We start from the raw sequence: 20706 nt of genomic DNA on the forward strand, positions 1-20706 counted from the left end.
GTCAAATAGATTGTAGAATCCATTTATCTGGGCAAAAAATCCCTGGATCTGGAAATCCATTAATTGTGATTGCTGATGTATGGGCCCCTTAACTCACAGTTTCAGGGTAAGAGAACTATTAGTTACCGCTCTCATGGCGGCCTCAGGAAGGGCAAAAGGCCCTAATTAGCTCTGAATTACTTACTTTACCCTCTCCAAGGATGGCACACCTGGATGCAGCCTGCACCCCCATCACTCATGATGCCACTGTTTATAGCATAGACAGATATACATACATCTTATTTGATCTGGAATTTTGGAAGCATTGTACATGTCACCGATGGTGATTTTTGTGAATCCGGCACTGAGGTTGGATTTAATGCGTGATCAGCAGAAGGGGGTCTAAATATTGCAGGTCGGGTGTACCTTTGGGTCATACAGCCTAGCCGAGGAGAACTTGAAGTCAGTGGACCGGCGACCCTTTAGAGTCCAGAAATGAGGTTGGAGGGACAACCCATGAGGCCAAAGAGGAATCCGTCAGCAAGCTGGAGCTGTACCAGGGTATGAAGTGGAGCAGAAGAATATCCATCACTTGTAGGTTGGATAATACCCCAACAAATGGACTGGAACTGATGGAGACGGTGTAGCATGGAACTGGCGGAGTAACCAGGAGACTGGACCGGACTGGCGGAGACTGTGGAACAAGGACCGGAGTAATAACCAGGAGTATGGACCGGACCTAATGGGACACTGGAGGATAGATCCAGCAGAGTAACCAGGAGACTGGACTGGACTGGCGGAGACTGTGGAACGAGGACCGGAGTAATAACCAGAAGTATGGACCGGACCTGACGGGACACTGGGGGATGGAACCGGCGGAGTAACCAAGAGACTGGACCAGACTGGCGGATACTGTGGAACGAGGACCGGAGTAATAACCAGAAGTATGGACCGGACCTGACGGGACACTGGAGGATAACTGCTAATAGCAAGGGTTAATCCGAAGACAACAGGGAGCACAGGACGCTTAGCCTCACTAAAGGAGTAATAGCGTTGTTCTGGTGTTAGTTCTCTTCCTCTGGCCGGATTTGTATTTATTGGGCTGCCCTGATTGGCTGGGGGCGCAAGCAGTGATTGGCAGGCTTCACCAAAATGGCACCCAGAGCGCAGACTGTCCTGCTGTGCTCTGAAGCGCCTGAGCCATCGCCGGAAAAGGGAGCACCGCCGCCAGTCAGTCGCTTGACCTCTGACTGCCGGGAGGAAGGACTGGAGACCACACCGAACAGTCCGGACCGGTAAGTGCCACGGCCAGCGACAGTACAATTCTGGTAAGGGAATCTAAATGTTGCCCTGGGAAGTTATACATTGTAATTGTTTTTTTCTCATTTATGTATTAATAGGCGCTGCGGAATCCTTGGGGCGCCATATAAATATGATATGATGATAATAATAATAATAGTAATAATAATACACTACTATAAAATGAAACACTATATTATACACAAGAGAAACAACCCAACATTTGTTAGATGAAAGCAGTGAAGCCATCCACAACAGCTACAGTAGGTCTTTCACTTGTAAGTGAGCAGGGATGCTCAAAGTAGTTCCCAGAGCTAGTACTAAAATTTGAGCAAAATGTATGAAAAGTTTTACCGTATTCAATCTAGTGTGCACATTTGAGGTTGTCTGAGCATAATGGTTCCATTTAATAGTATGTGTACTGTATTTTTCATGTGAAGAGTGAATTAAAATACTGTAAAAAATATTATAAAATGTAGTAAGACAAGTTTGACAGACAAATGTTATGGTTTACTTTAACTTGACTGAAAATGCAGCCCGCGGCACCCGCATCCTCATCTGACAGCAGCATTGCAGGCAGCTTCCGCACTCTCCCCCTTCCCTCTTTGTTACCACCAGCCGGCTTCTCAGTCTGCAGCCTTCCGTTCCCCACTCTCCCCACCAGCCTGCCACACACCCCCTTCACCTTCTAATCCCCACCAGCCACTACACTGCATGCAGCTCCCCCTCTACTTTCTTTACCCACCAGCAAAAAGTGATAAAATGGAGAGTATTAAACAACCAGCCAATCAGCTCCTACCTGTCATTTTTCAAACAGTCTTTAAAATGACACTTAAGGTGCCCATACACTGCTGCGATGTCTCACAGCAGTGTATGGGCACTGATACCGATGGTTTTGTACCATGGAATGTGAAGAGCTGCTTGTTCTTTATAACATAACCTATATGGAAATTCAGTGTCAGCGTAAAAAGAGAGGAATGGAGGAGGTGTGATGTGGGAACGTGTACCACACACTAATAGTCAGTGTGTGCCATTCTAGGTCAGCACAGAGTCAACAATGGTGCTTCATCATTCACATGCATAGCAACAGATAACATTACAGGCTGGGCCCAATTCATGTAAAACAATATAAAGGATTATAAAGGATGAGTTTGTGAGAGACTTTTTACGGGAGTATATACATACAGCATCATTACCATCACTTGTATATGATATGATTTATCTTTAGAAGTATAATATAAAGTGCAATTTAAAAAACAAGACAATAAGCTTCTGGTGCTTATCAACATTTCAGGTATTATTACCTTTCATCAGGATACCTATCCTGATGAAAGTAATAATACCTGAAACGTTGATAAGCACCAGAAGTTTATTTTCTCGCCCGTGAGTGCCGCTGCTTTGTACATGCTATATTTTCCTCGCCGGCTGGTGGGGTAACTTGAGGGCACTGACTGGTCTCTCTCTGTGTAAATGTATAATGTAATTGTAGTATTTTAAATGTTAAGCATTCATTTGCAGGATTTCCTTAAGGGATGTAACAAATTTGATTGAGACTTTTAATTATACAGAGGGGTTTATGGGCAAGTATGCAAGTTGACAATGATTTTGGGCATCAAATATTATGAGTTATAGAACAACTTAGCTATAGCTGTCATATCTGATATGTACATATCTATCTCATAGGGTCATAATCATGGAAAGTTGCCTGAGAGTATAAAAAAGTTTAATGAAAAACGCTACAATGCTGGGCATGCACACTGCCACATTACATCACATCCCAGTGTGTCTATCACCATATTAGTTATCGTTTCCTAAGTTTAGTTTTACTTTAGAGCTGTCAGAAACTGTCATTTAGCGCCCTCTAGCGGTAAAGATTAGTGGCAGAGAGTGGTGAGTGAAGTTTGGGACCCCTCCCCTCTCTCACCTACACAGTCACACAGCATTCTCACTCCATCTGGCTGCCGCTGTATAAATACTGAGGAAGCTGCCGGGTCACCAGCAGATCACACACAGGCTACACTCAGGGAGACAGGAGAGATACTACAGAGACCTCACATTTATAGATCTGCTTTCTCTTCCCTGGCACCTTCTATCTGCTAATACTGTATCTCTAAGGATTACACAAGGGGACATTCCGGGAGATCTTCTACAAACACCAATGCCTGGATTATATCAGATAATGCATTGCATAAAGGCTCTGACCCTCTGTGCTGTCTTATTCTGGCAGAGGACCCCAGCCCAAGGTAAGATACACACATGGCAGTATTAAATGTTATTATATTATGTTATTTGGACTAGTCTTGGTAATTTAAATGTAAGTATAAGATATAACAATATTAGGTTATTATGGACACACAATATTTTCTTACACAGCAGTGGTCTGTGCTGACTTTAGCGTGAGTGTATCGGTTGTGTTAAACTGTGTACACACAGGGGCGATAGGGGCTGAAATCGCTGGAAATGTGGTCGCAGGTGACCATACTGCCAGTGATGGAAGTGTGCCCCGGCGATAAATCGCCGGGTGCGCACTCCCGTTTTTAGCCCCCTTCTAATCGCTGGTCGCAGGAGCTTGCTCCTGCGACCAGCTAATTACCTCTGCGGCACCGCCGGCAGAGATTCCCTTTCATCAGCGACTATCTCTGGTCACTGATGAAAAGGAGAAACTGAGCAATATATCTCCCCCGTGTGTACGGGGCTTTAGATTGTAGGCTATTATCTCTTTATCGCTTCGGTTGTGAATAGGTAGGTGTGACACACACACATATTAATGACAAATATAAGAATGCAGCACCTTGTGAAGTGTAGTGTACTATAGCATTGCTACAGATCTGTCCAGCAAAGTAATAACATAGATTCCACACATCCTTCTATAAGTAAATACAAAGTACTTTTGTAACACGTTGCCACCTTGCCCAAAGTTCTATATCCAAGGTCACTGGGCCATTGACTGAATGGGGTCTTATGGTACATCTCAGCCTGGCACATGGTTATGGGGTCTTATGGTACATCTCAGCCTGGCACATGGTTATGGGGTCTTATGGTACATCTCAGCCTGGCACATGGTTATGGGGTCTTATGGTATATCTCAGCCTGGCACATGGTTATGGGGTCTTATGGTACATCCCAGCCTGGCACATGGTTTGGGGTCTATGGTACATCTCAGCCTGGCACATGGTTTGGGGTCTTATGGTACATCTAAGCCTGGCACATGGCTATGGGGTCTTATGGTACATCCCAGCCTGGCACATGGTAATGTTTTAAGTTAAAATGAGTGGAAGCATAATAATACCAGCATGTTATACACAGCACTCTCAGGCTGAGTCCGGCTCAGCAATGCGTTTGTAGCCTCTATAATGTAAAACACAAGCTACAACATTTCTGGTAATCATTTAAATGAAACCCCCGATTCCCAACCGGATGGCCTGGCTTAGTTTTGCTGTGACCCATTGTAAACCTAATTGAAACAGCATGATTCTTTACAATTCCGTGAGGAACAGCAATGTTCAGACGGACTATGACACAATGCCTGTATTACAGGACTTGTGTAGACAGGCACACACAGGTTAGCACCCGGCAGCCTCATGTCTGCTCTCAGAGTTTTTGTAATCAATATTTCACATTTTATGCGTTATTTATTAGCAGTTTAGCGCACACATATTCCGCAGCACTCTACAGAGAATACTTAGAACAGTCACATCAGTCCCTGCCCCAGTGGAGCTTACAATCTATCTTCCCTACCACATGTACACGCACAGACAGACATTCAAGGGGTAATTTTGTCGGGAGCCAATTGACCTACCAATATATGTTTGGATTGTGGGGGGAAACCAGAGTACCCAGAGGAAACCCACACACGCACGGGGAGAATATACAAACTCCACACATTAAGGGCCATGGCACATTTCTTTGGCACTCCGAGTGGTGTGTCTGGTCTATTATTCAGTCACTCTGGGAAAGGTAATCATTATCCCGGTATCTGCAGTTAAACATGATGGAAGTCTGTGCTAAACCACAAGCAATTCAATGTAGTGATCCCCTACTATACTCAGCATGATTTTGGGCCATCATGTTACTAATAGATAATTTGTGGTTATTGTTATAGCAGTTGTTAAAGTGAAGGTTTTAGATCATATGTATGTATTCTGTAGAGTTATAAGCTAAAAATGTTAAGGTTTCCCTACACCAGTGGTCAGGGAACTCGGTCCTCATTACCCCACACAGTGCATGTTTTGCTGGTAACCGTGCAGGTGCACAGGTGTTCTAATTACTCACAGACACATTTTATAAGGTCCGCAGGTGGAGTTAATTATTTCACTTGTGATTCTGTGAGGAGACCTGCAAAACATGCACTGCGTGGGGTAATAAGGACTGAGTTCCCTGACCACTGCCCTACACCAATGATGGGAAATGAAAAGAGGGTATATTTTGATGAGTTTATTTTATTATGTGTGATAATCATTTATGTTTATAATTGTGTATATGTCACACAGTTTTTACAGTTGCTGTTCTTGAGATAATTCTAAAACATGGTTAGTACAGTTAACTTACCGGTATATTATTTCATTTTGTGCAGACTTTCCAACAGCAAAAGACATAACATGGTCATCTATCAACTTCAAAACCATTGTAGAATGGAGTCCCAAACCTACAAACTATACATACACAGTGCAAATCAGAGAGTGAGTATGATACAGTATATAACTGTGTGATCTTTCTCTGCTATGTTAGTATCACAGCTGTAGTGTTGTGGACACCATCTGTATTAGACACAATTATTTATATCAGAAATTTGGCATTTTTTAACCAATATGCTTCCTATTGACACCCCCTTCTTTCTTGTGTATATATCCAGCTGTTTTTACTTTTATGTTAGTTTTTTTCCTTTTTTTATATACATGGAAGATTTTCTAAAAAAACATTATTTTAGTGTAAATGCTGTAATACGTTTGTTATAATGAAATCCATTTTCCATGGTCCCTTTTTCATGCTGATCTTTGCATATTAGAGAACCTTCAACATTTGTTTGCACCGTAAGTAATATAAATCTAGAGAATTTTTTTTTTTTTAATATCTAAATTGGCCAGACTGGCTCCTAAGGGTAAATTTACTCTTAGTTTTTAAGAAGTTAGGGTACTTGCTCACCTTTGCGGCCACAGCTTACGCTACGGAACTTACGTAGCGTAACCCGCACCACCCTGGGTCCATGCCACCCTCCTGGGTCCAAACCACCATCTATTACCTTTAGTAAAGTTGTGGCGAGCGAAGTGGAGGGAGACAGCGAGCCTCAAGCATGGTGAGCGGAGCGAGACACCGAGCCCGAAGCGTGGTGAGTGGAGAGAGCCCGTGAGGGGACAATGGTGCTATTCTGAAAGCGGCTAATGTAGCTGGCGTAAGGTGTGGTTGCGTTAGAGATGTTGTCCATATCAACCAATCAGTTTCTATATGTTATCCGCTAGTCTAGAAGGTGCTAGATAAATGAAAAGTAGAATCTGATTGGTTGCTATGAGCAGTATCTCTCCCTTCTAAAATCTCACACTTTAATAATGTATGTAGTATGTACCCACGCAGGCAGGCAGTCATCCCCAACCACGGTCCTCAAGGCACACCAACAGTGCAGGTTTTAGTGATGTCCAGACTCAAGCACAGGTGACTTATTTAGTATCCCAGTCAATTTGATTTAACCCTCTGTGCTGAAGCCTGGATATCACTAAAACCTGCACTGTTGGCATGCCTTGAGGACCGTGGTTAGGAATGCCTACCCTTAGGTCTTCAGGACATGGTCCAATATACTGTGTTTAAAATAGAGCCAACATTTACCACAAACAGTGGGGTTTTGCATTGTTGCGTTATAAAAAAAAAATGGCTGCATGACGTTGATGTGCTTGAGCTGCCCAATTAGTGACCATTTTCATTGTCATGCATTTCTAATATGTCCTTTATTACTGGCAACAAATTGTGACTTTAAATATATCCAGTATTAACGGGCCTACACACATTGGAAATGCCCCTATATCGCTCCGCGTGTAGGACCTCAGCGACAGCTATGCGTGGACCCATGCGTCGCTTTTGCCCAGCGGAGAACACTAGCCCTGAAATATCGCTCAGCACAGAGTGCTGACACATCGCTGCATGCTGAGCAGTCTTACGCTCAGCAAATATCACCGTGTGTACGCCCTTTCATTCTTCTTCTGAATAGCTGTGTGTACTTTGCCTTAAGCTCTATAGAGGTGAGATAAGGGGCCCTGTGTTACCAGTTCTGTGCTTGCTTAGGGTGTATTTCTAGATTACTTATGTAAAGATACAAAACCAGTATTTGCTGTATTCTTTACCTGTCTCTTAATCTGTTCACACCATTGACCTGCAAACACATCACATTGTACCCTCTAATTATTATTATTTCCATGTAAAGGTGCCCACACACTAGAATGATTTTTTTTCCGATAAACCGGCCGATATATCGTCCGATGCTTACCGATAATCGGTGGAAAATTGGCTGATATTGGTCCGATGCGTGCTCATGCTGATCTTTTGCTAAATCTTCTGATCTTACGTGCTGCATGAAAGATCAGAAGATTTAACAAAATCTCCATAGGAACGCACACGGGAGCTTAATAAAAATCAAGGCCAAGTTATGCGCACATCTTAAGTTTGCAGATCTTTATAGTGTGTGGGCACCTTTAGTCATACATTAATGTAGGATCCTCATAATCTTAAATGTGATACTGTATTTGTATTATCATTATAGTATGTGTGAAACAGTATAAAGGCCCAAACACATTAGAACGATCCCGCCGATGCCGATTATTGGCGGCGGGGGACCGGCATCAGCAAGTGCAAACACACACTTGCCTCCCTCTTCCGAACATGCTTAGAAGAGGGAGGAGCGTGCACAGCATACACACTGGACGATGTTGTTCACAATATTTCTTCTGAAAGCCCTCTGCACAGTATTGTGACCAATATCGTCTACTGTGTATGGCCCTTTAGTGCAGTGTTTCTGATGATCGAAAGTTGATATGGCATGTCCCAAGTAGAGATGTATGAAATGTATCAAAACATAATACACCGAGGGATGTAATAAAAGTACCAGTTTGGCAGCAGAACCTGGTCCTTGATTTTTTAAATTGTCTAGTTCCTAACTTGTATTCTCTGCCGTACTCCTTGATTAGGTTTTTAATTTATGAGTACCATTTTCTCTTAATTGTAAATATCCACAGTACGAGTGGTATGTGTATACTTATGTGTGTCCTTATATTAAGTACATGTACCCCAGGTTGGGAACCACTGGTCTAGTGTGTACCCACTACAATGTTAGTGATGCGCGCTCCCAAATGCAGCATGGTCCCGCTCCTCTGCTGATGCTTGTTGCGGCCGGCATCCGATTCTAAAAAGTTAGCTGGGTACACAAGTGTAGAGTGTACCTACAGATGAAGTGCCTCTCAGCCAGCACCGGGGCTCGCCAGAATTCCCCCACTGGCGACATTGCGCTGCATCCCACACGCACGCGTGTACCAGTGTCCGGGCACACAAACCCTGCCCGTCTCCGCTTTAGGGAGAAGGGCAGGGTTAGGGGGGGTGCGGGGAGGTGGGGGTGCTTGGTGGGGACCAGCGGGGAGCTCCGTTGGAAGGAGATGGGTGCGCATCTTGTGACCGCGCTTCCCCTTCTGGCGGTGGGCGATCCGACCGCCAGACCCCCGCTAGATGGCGGCACTCCATCTGTAGCATTCCATTCCACTGCCACACTTAAATATATGCATTATAAAGTATTTATGTAACATTAACTGTTTTTTTTTAGTTATTTTTTTATTTTAAAGAGCTTTCTTTAAGATACGTCAGTATATTTTATATTTAAAAAATGCCTTTCCCTCAGTCATTACCACAGATGAAATGATTCTGGACTTCCTCATTGATATTCACTAATGTCAGCTCTTGGGTTTCCCCACGATGCCCTCCAGGGCATAATACATTTTAGTTAATGACTACTTATGTTGCAATTGCACGCCCTTGTGGCTAGGTTAGCTGACAGCAGACGTCTACAGTTAAATATATTAATGTCCATGTTTTCTTAGAAATGTTGGGCAACAAGGTTCTTTTTTCTAAGACTTCCTGGGTTTGGTTTGTTGAAATGTGAAAAAATGTTCTCACTTTGTGTATGTACAGTCAGTTGTGCTGATTGTGGTATTATTGACATATGTGTTAGCTATGCATTAGTGTGCTTGTCACTACATGCACTGAAATAATCTACATTGCAAAGTTCTACATCTAAAAGAGTGCATTCACCTACAAGGAAAACTATGCGCTAATGATCACATTCCTTAGCGCCCCGCATCAATAAAAACTCACATGAATGTAATACTTCCTGTTAGGTACAAAAGGTTAATTCTGAGGTCCACACAGAACCTAACTAGCTTATTAAAAGCCACCATGAGGGCAATATTTACACACACACAGTAAAGAGAGCCATTTTATGGTCAGCACCAATATTCCTGTGAATGCCGTGTTCGCTGGCAACACCACTAACACAACACTGCTGTTTCCCTGTGAATTGATAATTCTGTACAGAACACAAAATGTCTGCTTTCGCTGTTTATGGACAAAATGCCTTCTTTAAAATGAAAAACTTCAGTAGTTTACATAAAATACCGCAGTTTTTTTGGCACCCTACAAATACCTAGTGACTTGCCTAATTCACATTATATGAATGTCTTCAAATGTTGATTTGTTTCATTTTTATTCGCATACATAAAGCAGCCAATTAGAAACGGGCTGAAGATAAATGAGAAAGTCTAAATGTTTAATGGCCGACTTCTGTTCTTTTAGTCAATTTTCCGACTGGAAAAAGAAGTGTATCTACACAAAGAAGACGGAGTGTGATGTTACAGACCTCGTTCAGAATGTACGCAACACATATGAAGTCCGAATCATCTCTGATGTATACTCAGAAGACATCACAGAAGAGGAATTTCCCTACGCTGATGGCCCTTCTTTTTCACCTTACGAAGAAAGTATGTGAAGTTCCAGCTTATATAAAAAAAATTTATTTACAAGAGTAACATATTATTGTTGTTGCAAAATTGGCCTATGTCAGATATGCAGGATATGGCTTTCATAGGAGATGTATTTACTAAGCCTTGAACGGAGATAAAGTACCAGCCAACCAGCCCCTAACTGTCATGTTAAACAATTTGTTTGAAAAATGGCTGGTCCTGGTTGGTTGGCTGTTACTTTATCTCCATATACTTTATCTCTCTCCAAGGCTTAAGGTGCATACACACTACAATTTTTTTGACCAATTTTATTGAAAGACATTTCCCTTGAACACAGTGTCCTGGACGAAAGATATTGATGAAAGACGAAAGATCTAGCTACATTTTATAGGCTCTTTTTGAAAGATATCCAAATTGAGCTGCATGCACAGTTGACAAACAATCTTTATGAACAACTGGCGGGTATGCGCATCATCATTTGTCATTCGTCGCAGTGACACTGAAAGATATTTTGACCAATTTCATTCAGAGTGGCTGAAATTAACGAAATTGGTCAAAACAATTGTACAGTGTGTTTGCACCTTTAGTAAATAGACCCCATATTTTAAGTAGTGTAGTGATCTATTTTGTTGCCTTGTGTATAGTTATTTCCTTGTGTTCCCTTGTCACAGTGCTTCCTTTAAGCCAAATCTGTTTAATCTTTGACCAAGCAAAAAGCTTCTTTTTGAATTTTGAAAGGATGAATGTCATTATTATTATTATTATTAGTAGTAGTATAATAGTAGTAGTATAATAATGCTCTTCAACTCTTCAATGCTTGTAAACTCTATTGCAGCCGCTGATTGTTTCTATGAAGTACTGCACCCTGGAATATCCATTTGGGGGAAAAATTTACTGCACAGCATTTTTCTAATGTGTTCTACAGTTTCGGCTACTGGATTTAAAGAAGCAATTGCATTCATTACAAACCCACATTTAGGTGGGGCAAATGTTACATGTGCAGAGAGAGTAATGCTGCTTTCCCACTGCAGACCAGTTTAAAGTACTGGTAATCTTAAATGGTATTTAAAATGGTATTAGCAATCCCACTGCAGCAGATTACCGTTTTAAATACCATTTAAGTACCATTCCCATTGCAGTGAACCGTGTAAAATGTAGAGTGCCTAACCCTCCCCCCCCCCAGTGTAAAGAGTGCCTAACCCCCCCCCCCCCCCCCGTACCTGCCCTGTGCCCCCACCTCCCCTCCCCTTGTACTTACCTGCACAGGGATGCAGGGCAGTGGGGAGGCATGCAGGGTACAGGCAGTCCCAGTGCCTGTTGAGAACTAGTAGTTCTCACTTTGCGCATATGTAATGAGGTGCACGAGCATACTAATGAGCCGCTCATTACATATGCGCATATGTAATGAGTGTCTCTTTATTTTGCACATGCACTCATTACACATGCACAAAGTGAGAACTACTAGGTCTCATCAGGCACTGGGACTGCCTGGAGGCTAAATAACGTTTAAGAGGCATTCTCACTGCCTCTTAAACGTTATTTTAACGTGTAGGACTCTGCTTTAAAAACGGGTTGAAATACCATTTAACTTTAAACGGTATTTCAACTCTGGCACTTTCCCACTGCAGCCTTAAAACAGTAAATTGCGCTGAAAATCTGCAATTTACCGTTTTTTAGCTGCAGTGGGAAAGGGGCATTAGATTTGGGGGAGTTATTTTGTTTCTGTGCAGGGTAAATACTGGCTACTTTATTTTTACACTACAATTTAAATTTAATTTTGAACACACACCACTCAAATCTAACTCTCTCTGCACATGTTACATCTGCCCCACCTGCAGTGCAGTATGGTTTTGCCCATTAGGGAAAGATAATGCTTTTGCGATCCATGTAGAATCAGGCCGTATGTATGGTGCACTCTGTAACAGCAGTTGTAAATGTATGTTATCAGTATGTACTGTTAGGATATTTGTGTGCATGGTCAGTTATTTTCTATGATTGTAGCTCTACCACTTATATTACTCTTTCTTCACAAAGTATATTACTATATTGGTTAAAATGTTTTTTTTTTACCCTTTGTTTTTTTAGCAATTATTGGAAAACCAACCATTGAAAGTTTTTACTTCAACAAAGACCACACCAAACTGATAATCATTGTTAAAGATCCGCTGACACCTTACAGATTTTCAAATAACACTTTAAAGTCTACTCTGGATATATTTGAAGATGACTTTTTAAATACTGTTTACTACAGAAAGGCATCCAGCACTGGAAAGGTAAATACAGACACTTAGGGCAACTTCTGATCGCAAAATTGGCTTCTGTTGGTTGGGTCTTTGAAACCATGATGCTCCTAAGTGACTTGGATTGGCCAAGATACAACAGTTCATTATTCTCTTTGCTATTGTATAGTAGTGTATGCCTAGTGTATACCATTTGTGTAGACATGCTGGAGATTACCGTTCTGAACCGATATTCAACTGCACAGTATATAATTGGTAGGAATCAGCAACATAATTCATGATAAGTTGTGGACTGAAACATTAACGTAAATGTAATTTATCATTTCATTAGACACACAGTGACCTGAATGTATATGTACTAATGCTTGGAGAGAGATAAAGTGCCAGTCAGTCAGCTCCTAACTGTCATGTTACAGGCTGTGTTTCCCCTGACCTCCACGATGTCCCCAAGCGCCCACGGCAGCCTTTGGAATCCTCTTCAGTGGCATCTACGGTCCGAGGGGTGCATTGCGCAAGTGCACCGGTGATGTAACCGGCATACCCGTGCAATGGATCCTTAGGACCGGGGATGCTGCTGAAGAGGATTCCTATGGCCGCCGTGGACACTGGGGGATGAGGTAAGTATGAAAAAAGAGGCGGGGGGGGACAAAAAGGAATTATTCTGAAAAACCACGGTTTTCTAAATATTTCGGTTTTCGGAATACACGGATAAGGGAGACTCAACCTGTACGTTACTTTTCTTCACTTTATCAATCTCCAAGCATTTTTGCAAATGTTACCTGATCTTATGGGTTCTTAAATAATCTTCATGAGTGTTGCATGGTCAGTGTCTGTTGCAGATGTGATTGTTGTATTTTATTCTTAATTCATTTTGGCCAATTTAAATATTTAAGAAATACCTGTAATACTTAGATTTTTAATCTCAAGCATAATATGAACTCTGTAAAGTTTATTTCTTAGAAAAAAAAACAACCCACTGAGCACTTAAGGGCACGTTACGTGACTTGGCTTGTAGTCCAGTGTATATTCTGTATTTATTTGGTGTCCATGAATATAGACGTCTTACATTTGGTCATACCGATTATCTTTGTAGAAGCAAGCGTCTTCGGCGACCAATGAGATTGTGATCAGCACAGAGAAAGGAGAGAGCTATTGTTTTTTTGTACGGGCAACTATTCCATCTCGCAAAGTGAACCGTGACAGTCAAGACTCTAATGAGAAGTGCATCTCATCTGAAAGTAATGGTATGTACCCATGCAGACTGACCGCCATGTGGTTGAAGAATAATTATGTACATTCTGGGGATCATCTGGCTGTGAACATTTTTTTAGAATAAAATTATAACTTTTTGTATTTATGGGCTTTACTTTTGGCAATTTCATACCCCAGTTTTGCTCATTCTAAAAACCAAACTCCGTCCACTTGCGTCACATTAAAAGTGTCCTGTAATTGAGTGCACAATTGTTAGTGCAAACTAAACAGCTAGGAAGGATGATCACCATTAGTTCATCATAAGTGTAATGTAATATTTCCAACACCTTCCCTATATTTCAAAGAACTTTCAATACTCGTTTTATAAATTCCATACAAGTATGGCCATCCTTCCATTGTGTCTGTATTGCTATGTATATGACCTATATATACTGTATGTTATAAACTGCATCTCTGAACTTACTCTTACTTTGCAGCTGTCAGTGGTTTAGCGACGTCCACTGGATTTTTGTACCTCTGTGTAAGTTAACTCCTCCAGTCATGACTGCATTAGACATGTGGGGGATGGGTCCTCTTGCGTAATGCTTTCATAAATGCTTTCCAGTCCATTCCCACGGCAAAACGAGTCAATATGTCAAATTGCTTACAGACTACTCTCTGTTTTCTATAAACTCTCGCCCCCTATTTCACTGTCTCCCATTTTACCAACACATTACTGGTAATTACTAGTAATGTGTGGCCGCTTTCTCTATCACTGAGTTGCATTGTAAGAGGTGGCGTTAATTACTAATCATTAAGCAGCACCGACCCTGAACAATTATAATCTTCAACCGTGATCTTTGGTCACATATTCTGTATTGATCAAGAAGAGTTAAAAAGGTTTTTCACTGTCCTTTACTGATGAGAAATTATATAGCATATATGCGCTACTGTAACAGAATGTGGTAATACTACAGTACAGGTTGAGTATCCCGTATCCAAAATGCTCGGGACCAGGAGAATTTTGGATAACGGATTATTCCATATTTCGGAATATTTTAATATTTCAATGATGTATTTTGAAGTATCTTGCATGTATGCTGTATAAACACATAATATATACACACACATATATTTTATTACCACATAAAATACACACAAATATATTTTAATTGTTCAAAAAACAAGGTTTCAAAACGTGAAACAAAATGTGTGTACTATCTCAGCACTGAATTTGAATGCCAAGCAATCATTGTCTTGCACATATATAGTGCCAGTTACATATCATGTCCCCAGTGATGCTGTTACAAATGTCCCCAGTGAGTTTTTAGCAAAAAAAAAATTTTTTTTCACTTTCTGGAATGTCCGTATTTCGGAATAATTCGGATAACGGATACTCGGATACGGGATACTCGACCTGTATTATAACAAGGTGGAAGTGCTACTATAGTAATAAAAGGATTCTCCACTGTCAGAGCAGGGCTCAGCATGGCCACAAACATATAACATAATGATGTCACACTGTGGGTGGGGCCTTTAACACCAGGAACAAAGCAGAGCCCCACTACTGACACTACTGGCTGCAGGTGCCATTCTAGGAACCCTACAAGCCAATGTAGGTACTGGGAGGCAGTGGTGCTGCCCTCTGAGCCATCTGCCCACAAACACTTCATTCCTTTAGAGAGCATTACTGCTGTAATAAAAGGTATTTCTAGAAAGGGGGCAGTATTACTATAATAGGAGAGCCCACTGCTGTAACAGAAGGGGGCAGTATTACTATAGGAGTGGGCACTGCTTCTGTAATCCAAAGGGGCAGTGTTACTATAATAAGAGTGGGCACTACTGCTGTAACAGAATGGGGCAGTATTACTATAGGAGTGGGCACTACTGCTGTAATCCAAAGGGGCAGTATTACTATAATAAGAGAGGGCACCACTGCTGTAACAGAAGGGGGCAGTATTACTATAGGAGTGGGCACTGCTTCTGTAATCCAAAGGGGCAGTATTACTATAATAAGAGAGGGCACTACTGCTGTAACAGAAGGGGGCAGTATTACTATAGGAGTGGGCACTACTGCTGTAATCCAAAGGGGCAGTATTACTATAATAGGAGTGGGCACTGCTGCTGTAACAGAATGGGGCAGTATTACTATAATAATCAAGGGCACTACTGCTGTGACTAGTGCTGTAAGAAGGTGGACAGTTTACTATAAAAGGTGTGGCCACTTCTTCTGTAATAGAAAGGGGCGGTATTACTATAATAGGAGAGGTCACCGCTTTGCTTGATAAAATAGATCTGTTTCATGGCAGTAACTTCTTTTTAAACAGTGAATAGTAACATCAAGCAGCTGTTGCCTTCATTCTAGCAAATTAGAATGACCAATAAACCAGCAGAAAATTAAATGCGTATTGTTATTGTAAACGTATCACCTATGGAAGCCATGCATACTATATCTCCTAATATTGGCTATGTTCATAGAGGACAAATCCTGACTTTGGTTGGCATGCCAATGGTGGTAAAGACCCCTATTGCCCTATACCCTATGAATCATGTCAATGTAGGGAACTCCTCTTACCAGGCAGCATGTCAGGAACTGATAAATGACTCATGAATATTACATCAGCTTACAAAGTGATGTTCTCGGCCGTGTGTAGAGTAGACGGAAGGTGGGCGCTATGGTTTATCATCAGGCTTCTAGGCCTAGTTCTGTTGCAGCGTATAACATCTTCAACTACTAACAGGTGGAGCTTTGGTGAAGCAAATAACACAACATATGTATTTTCAATGAGATACATATATTTATGGTGGATATATATATACTGTATATTGCATGCCTGTAAACTTCTGTATATTGTAGAGGTTTTTCTAGACTAATAAGCAATATCTTTATTTTCTCTTTCCAGAATTTGATCTTACTGTTGTGGTTGCTGTAGTTGTGGCATTGGCACTTATCATAATTATATTAATTCTGTCGGTGATCCTGTGCAAATGCAGAAAAGCCAAGGAGGAGAAGACAAAGGAGACGGTGCCATTGAATGACGTTACAGCCCTGCCCTGAGACTGTGGTCGGCAGTTACCCCTGTAGCCTGTGGCTGCACAGAGCACACTACCTACTACTCCTACGAGTAGTATAGGACATAGCTACTCCTGCGAGTAGCGTAGGATATAACTGGTTTCTGTGAAACTGATTGGTTTAACCGTTTTACTGTACATGCTACAGTACTTGTTCTACGTACAAATTGTTTTAGTTTTGTAAACGGCTGTATGCTTTCCTTTTTAGATATGTATTTTTAACACTAAATGTATTTTCTAAGAATAATATTATGCTTGAATCCAGGTGAAGATTGAGAATTTGCCTGGAAAATTGTCAGTGGCAGGACTCTGCACTGATGAGGATTTATTAACAATAGAATAAAATAATATATGACATTCAAAGCACTACCAAATAACACTACCAAGGTACAAAATATAAGAACAGGTGCAATAGTCGCTGTGGAGCCTTGGAGGTACATAGGAGGTTCCCATAGTAATAGACTGGTCTATTAAACCAAATAATAATGCATTTATGGACCAGTCGCATTCTGCAGAGCACACGGGTTGTATCTGCTCTACAGTATATTTTGAATGCGTTGAGCAGGTTTGGGTTTTAATCTGCATTTTGTTCTGCTGACAGCCAATGCCTTTCTCCTTTGTGTGGTTCATTGGAAGGCACCCTGTATATCTGAAGTTGAGGAACTATGAGTCACAACATGGCCAGCTGAGATTTGTTGTTCATAATACCTCTAAGTTGTCTAAGGTTCACTTAGACCAATAGGAAAGCTGTAATGTCATTAGAATATGATATTAGCTAATACTATTGGATGTTTCTAAGTCAACACTGGCATCCAATAGGAAACCTGCAATGGCATTAAAATATAATATTAGACCAATTTATTAGATGCCTCTAAATCATTACTGGAATACAAGAGACTATTATATTAGAGCATTCTATTGGATGCCTCTAAGTCATTAATGACAAAGATGGTTAATCTATTTCAGATGGGATGTCGCTATGGGCAACCAATCAGATTGTAATTAGATTCTGATTGGTTGCCCATAGCAACATTCCATCTGAAACAGAACTCCCATCTTAGTCAGTTTACCCCAGAGTGTCTAGAACAGTGATGGCTAACCTTGACACTCCAGATGTTGTTGAACTACACATCCCAGCATGCCCTGCAACAATTTTAGCTTGGCCAAATAGCACAACTGTAGCAGGGCATGATGGGATGTGTAGTTCCACAACATCTGGAGTGTCAAGGTTAGCCATCACTGGTCTTGAATATGTAAGGGAGAATGTTCTATTGGATGCTTCAAAATAATTCCTGATTATATGAATTCAGGAAGTCATTACACCCATATTCCTATAGATGCATATGAACTATAAAGGGCATAATTAGGCAGCTGCATTGTAAATAGTATAGGTAATTAAATATTTATTTAATTATAATAAACACTTTAAGGCAATATTTATGTCTCCAAATATGAACTGCTGGGACTTAATGAAAAACATTTATTATTACTGCAAGTCATTTGTGACTGAGACAGAGAAAGAAAATAATTGGGTTTGCCCAATCATCTCAGATGTGGTGTGTTAGCACAAGATGGCATCCCAGGTGATATGTGGTTAGCACAAGATGGCGTCCCAGGTGATATGTTGGGTGTGTGATGAGCTTGGTGCACAATGCAGCTTTGAATCATGTGCACTCAGCTTATTACATCTGCGTACACACGGCAGCGATAGGGGCTAATATCGCTGGGAATATGGTCGCTGGTCTGATGTTGCTGATAAATCGCCGGGTGCGCGCTCTCGTTTTCAGCCCCGTTCTAATCGCTGGTCGCAGGAGCTTGCAGAGGTTTCTTTTCATCAGCCACCATCTCTGGTCGCCGATGAAAAGGGGGCATTGAGCGATTTATCGCTCGGTGATATATCGCCAGGCGATATATCGCCCCGGGTGTACGCACCTTAACTTCCTGCATCAGGGTGAGGCATAAAATATGAGTTTCATATTACATAACACTAAAATCATATATGATTTGAATATGTCAGACCTTCTTCATCGTTATCCCTGAAAAACATGAAAGTTTAAATATTGATAATTAAATACTGGATTGTACAGGAGGAATGGGGAAATAAAATATTAAATGTAATATGCAGCTATGTACCCCAATATGACAGATGTTTTTAAGCATCTTTGGTGTGTGCTGAATAATCTGCCATTTTGTTCATCCTTGGGTTTACCTCACACTGCCGATAATTAAGTGCCCCACAATAAAGTATAGAATTTCCTTAACCCTTTGAGTGCCAAACTCTCTGTGAGAGATGTTAAAAATATCAGCTAAAAGTACCAGCATCACTCACATTTGTTATATTAATTCAAATAAAAAATGTGTAAAAAAAGATTTTGTGGGAAATTTATTAGGGTGAGAGATTCATAAAGTGAGAGATTTGTAAAAATATCTCCATTTTAATTGTAAAGCGGCAATCATTTACACGGCAAAACCAGTTTGATTTTGAAGTGTAAATGATTGCCGCTTTAAAAAAAATCCTGGAGATTCCTTACCGAATCTGTCACTTTTTAATCTCTCGTCCTATTAAATTTCACCCTATATTTCATTTATAAGGTAACATAAAAACGTTTGCTTGCCAATTTTCACAATTATTTTGACAAAGCCACTTGGCACTCAAATGGTTCAACAAGATTCTTGTTTAGAGACATTCCCTGTGAGAAAGACACACACACTAGTGTGTATTTTCTCTGCTGCTGTAACCAATCACTACATTCTCTGACCAACTCTGCCTTACCTTTATATAAAGCACAATCAGGTTCTGCTGAGAGACAAAGCACTTATTTAAAGAATATTGTATTTTTATAATGGAACTTATGTATGGACATTGAGACTGTCATTTCTGAGGATTACTTTTATAAGTTGATAATTGTGGGTATTATTTATATATGATTTTTATGTTGTATATGGTTGATATTGAGTAATATTTTTATTTGTAAATAATGACTAATTTATTTTCATAGGATTTATACTGAAATAAAGGTGAATGGGAAATTATACTGAACTCTGTATCTAATTTATTAATGATGAAGTTTATCAGACATGACTCCAGACTATAAGTGTGCCTTTTTAGGGTCCACTCGTAATGACGCCACTCAACATGTTACCTTACATAATACCGCAATCAGTTATCCTTTTGTTCTAGCACTGGCAATGTTCAATGCCTCTCATGTTGTTCCCCATTATCATCAAGCCCCAAGCAGTTAGTCTTGCACCAGTGCATAATGACATCACAAGATCAGGAGACCAAAACAATAGTAATGTGGAAATACTTTCAGTGACCAGAGATAAATGTCACGTGCTGTGTGGCCCCAAAACTCAATTGCTTTATTGTACACCCTTGTTCTTTCCGTGTATGGATCCTTATGTTGACAGTCAAAAGGTTGACCACTATTGGTCAACAGGCACCCCAATAAGACAGACACATTAAAAAGGTTGAAATGGAAAAAAGGTCGACATGCATGTTTTTTGGTGTCTGTGTTGACATAGATTGACACAGACACCGTACTAGTTCCCTCGTATGGCTCACTGCGCTTGGCACACTATTATATTCTCCTTCTATGCCCACTGGGATTGTAAAGCATGGTTCAAAATAAATATCATGAAACACTCATGTCAATCTCTGCCCATGCCCCCACTGTGGCGAAAATTGGGTGTGGCCTCATGGGAAGTACCATTATAGTAGGCCATGCCCCCTAACAACGAGGACACATCTCCTTATTTTAGACTTTTCCCTCTTCGAGCTGCAGGAGCGCTGGGCGGTGTGGCTTACACAGGAGTCCATACTCATACAGAGAAACTACACATGCCATAGGGCTGCCACAAGTTTCTATGGCATGACTGATAGTGCATCTAAAGACTCTCTCATGACCATTAGCATGAAACACAAATGAGACTGTGGA

The 20706-nt window shown here is 41.0% G+C and overlaps 1 protein-coding gene across 1 annotated transcript; it reads left to right on the forward strand.

Annotated features, from left to right (window-relative positions):
• The first annotated feature begins 3224 nt into the window (after positions 1-3224).
• F3 (coagulation factor III, tissue factor) lies at positions 3225-19791 on the forward strand. Its single transcript, XM_083157065.1, has 6 exons — positions 3225-3521; positions 5852-5957; positions 10099-10283; positions 12351-12538; positions 13599-13749; positions 16600-19791. Exons 1-6 carry the CDS (start codon positions 3437-3439, stop codon positions 16752-16754), a joined length of 870 nt encoding a protein of 289 aa, XP_083013191.1. The 5' UTR covers positions 3225-3436; the 3' UTR covers positions 16755-19791.
• Positions 19792-20706: the final 915 nt, after the last annotated feature.

The sequence above is a fragment of the Crinia signifera genome, chromosome 8, assembly GCF_055691185.1.
Source record: "Crinia signifera chromosome 8, ASM5569118v1, whole genome shotgun sequence".
In the NCBI taxonomy this organism is placed as follows: Eukaryota; Metazoa; Chordata; class Amphibia; order Anura; family Myobatrachidae; genus Crinia; species Crinia signifera.

What these genes read in the sequence shown, in the direction of transcription:
- F3 (XM_083157065.1), top strand. Translation starts at nt 3,437, where the DNA reads ATGCCTGGATTATATCAGATAATGCATTGCATAAAGGCTCTGACCCTC. An exon ending in TACACAGTGCAAATCAGAGA is followed by an intron (nt 5,958 to 10,098) that starts GTGAGTATGATA and finishes CTGTTCTTTTAG; the next exon opens with TCAATTTTCCGACTGGAAAA. An exon ending in AGGCATCCAGCACTGGAAAG is followed by an intron (nt 12,539 to 13,598) that starts GTAAATACAGAC and finishes TTATCTTTGTAG; the next exon opens with AAGCAAGCGTCTTCGGCGAC.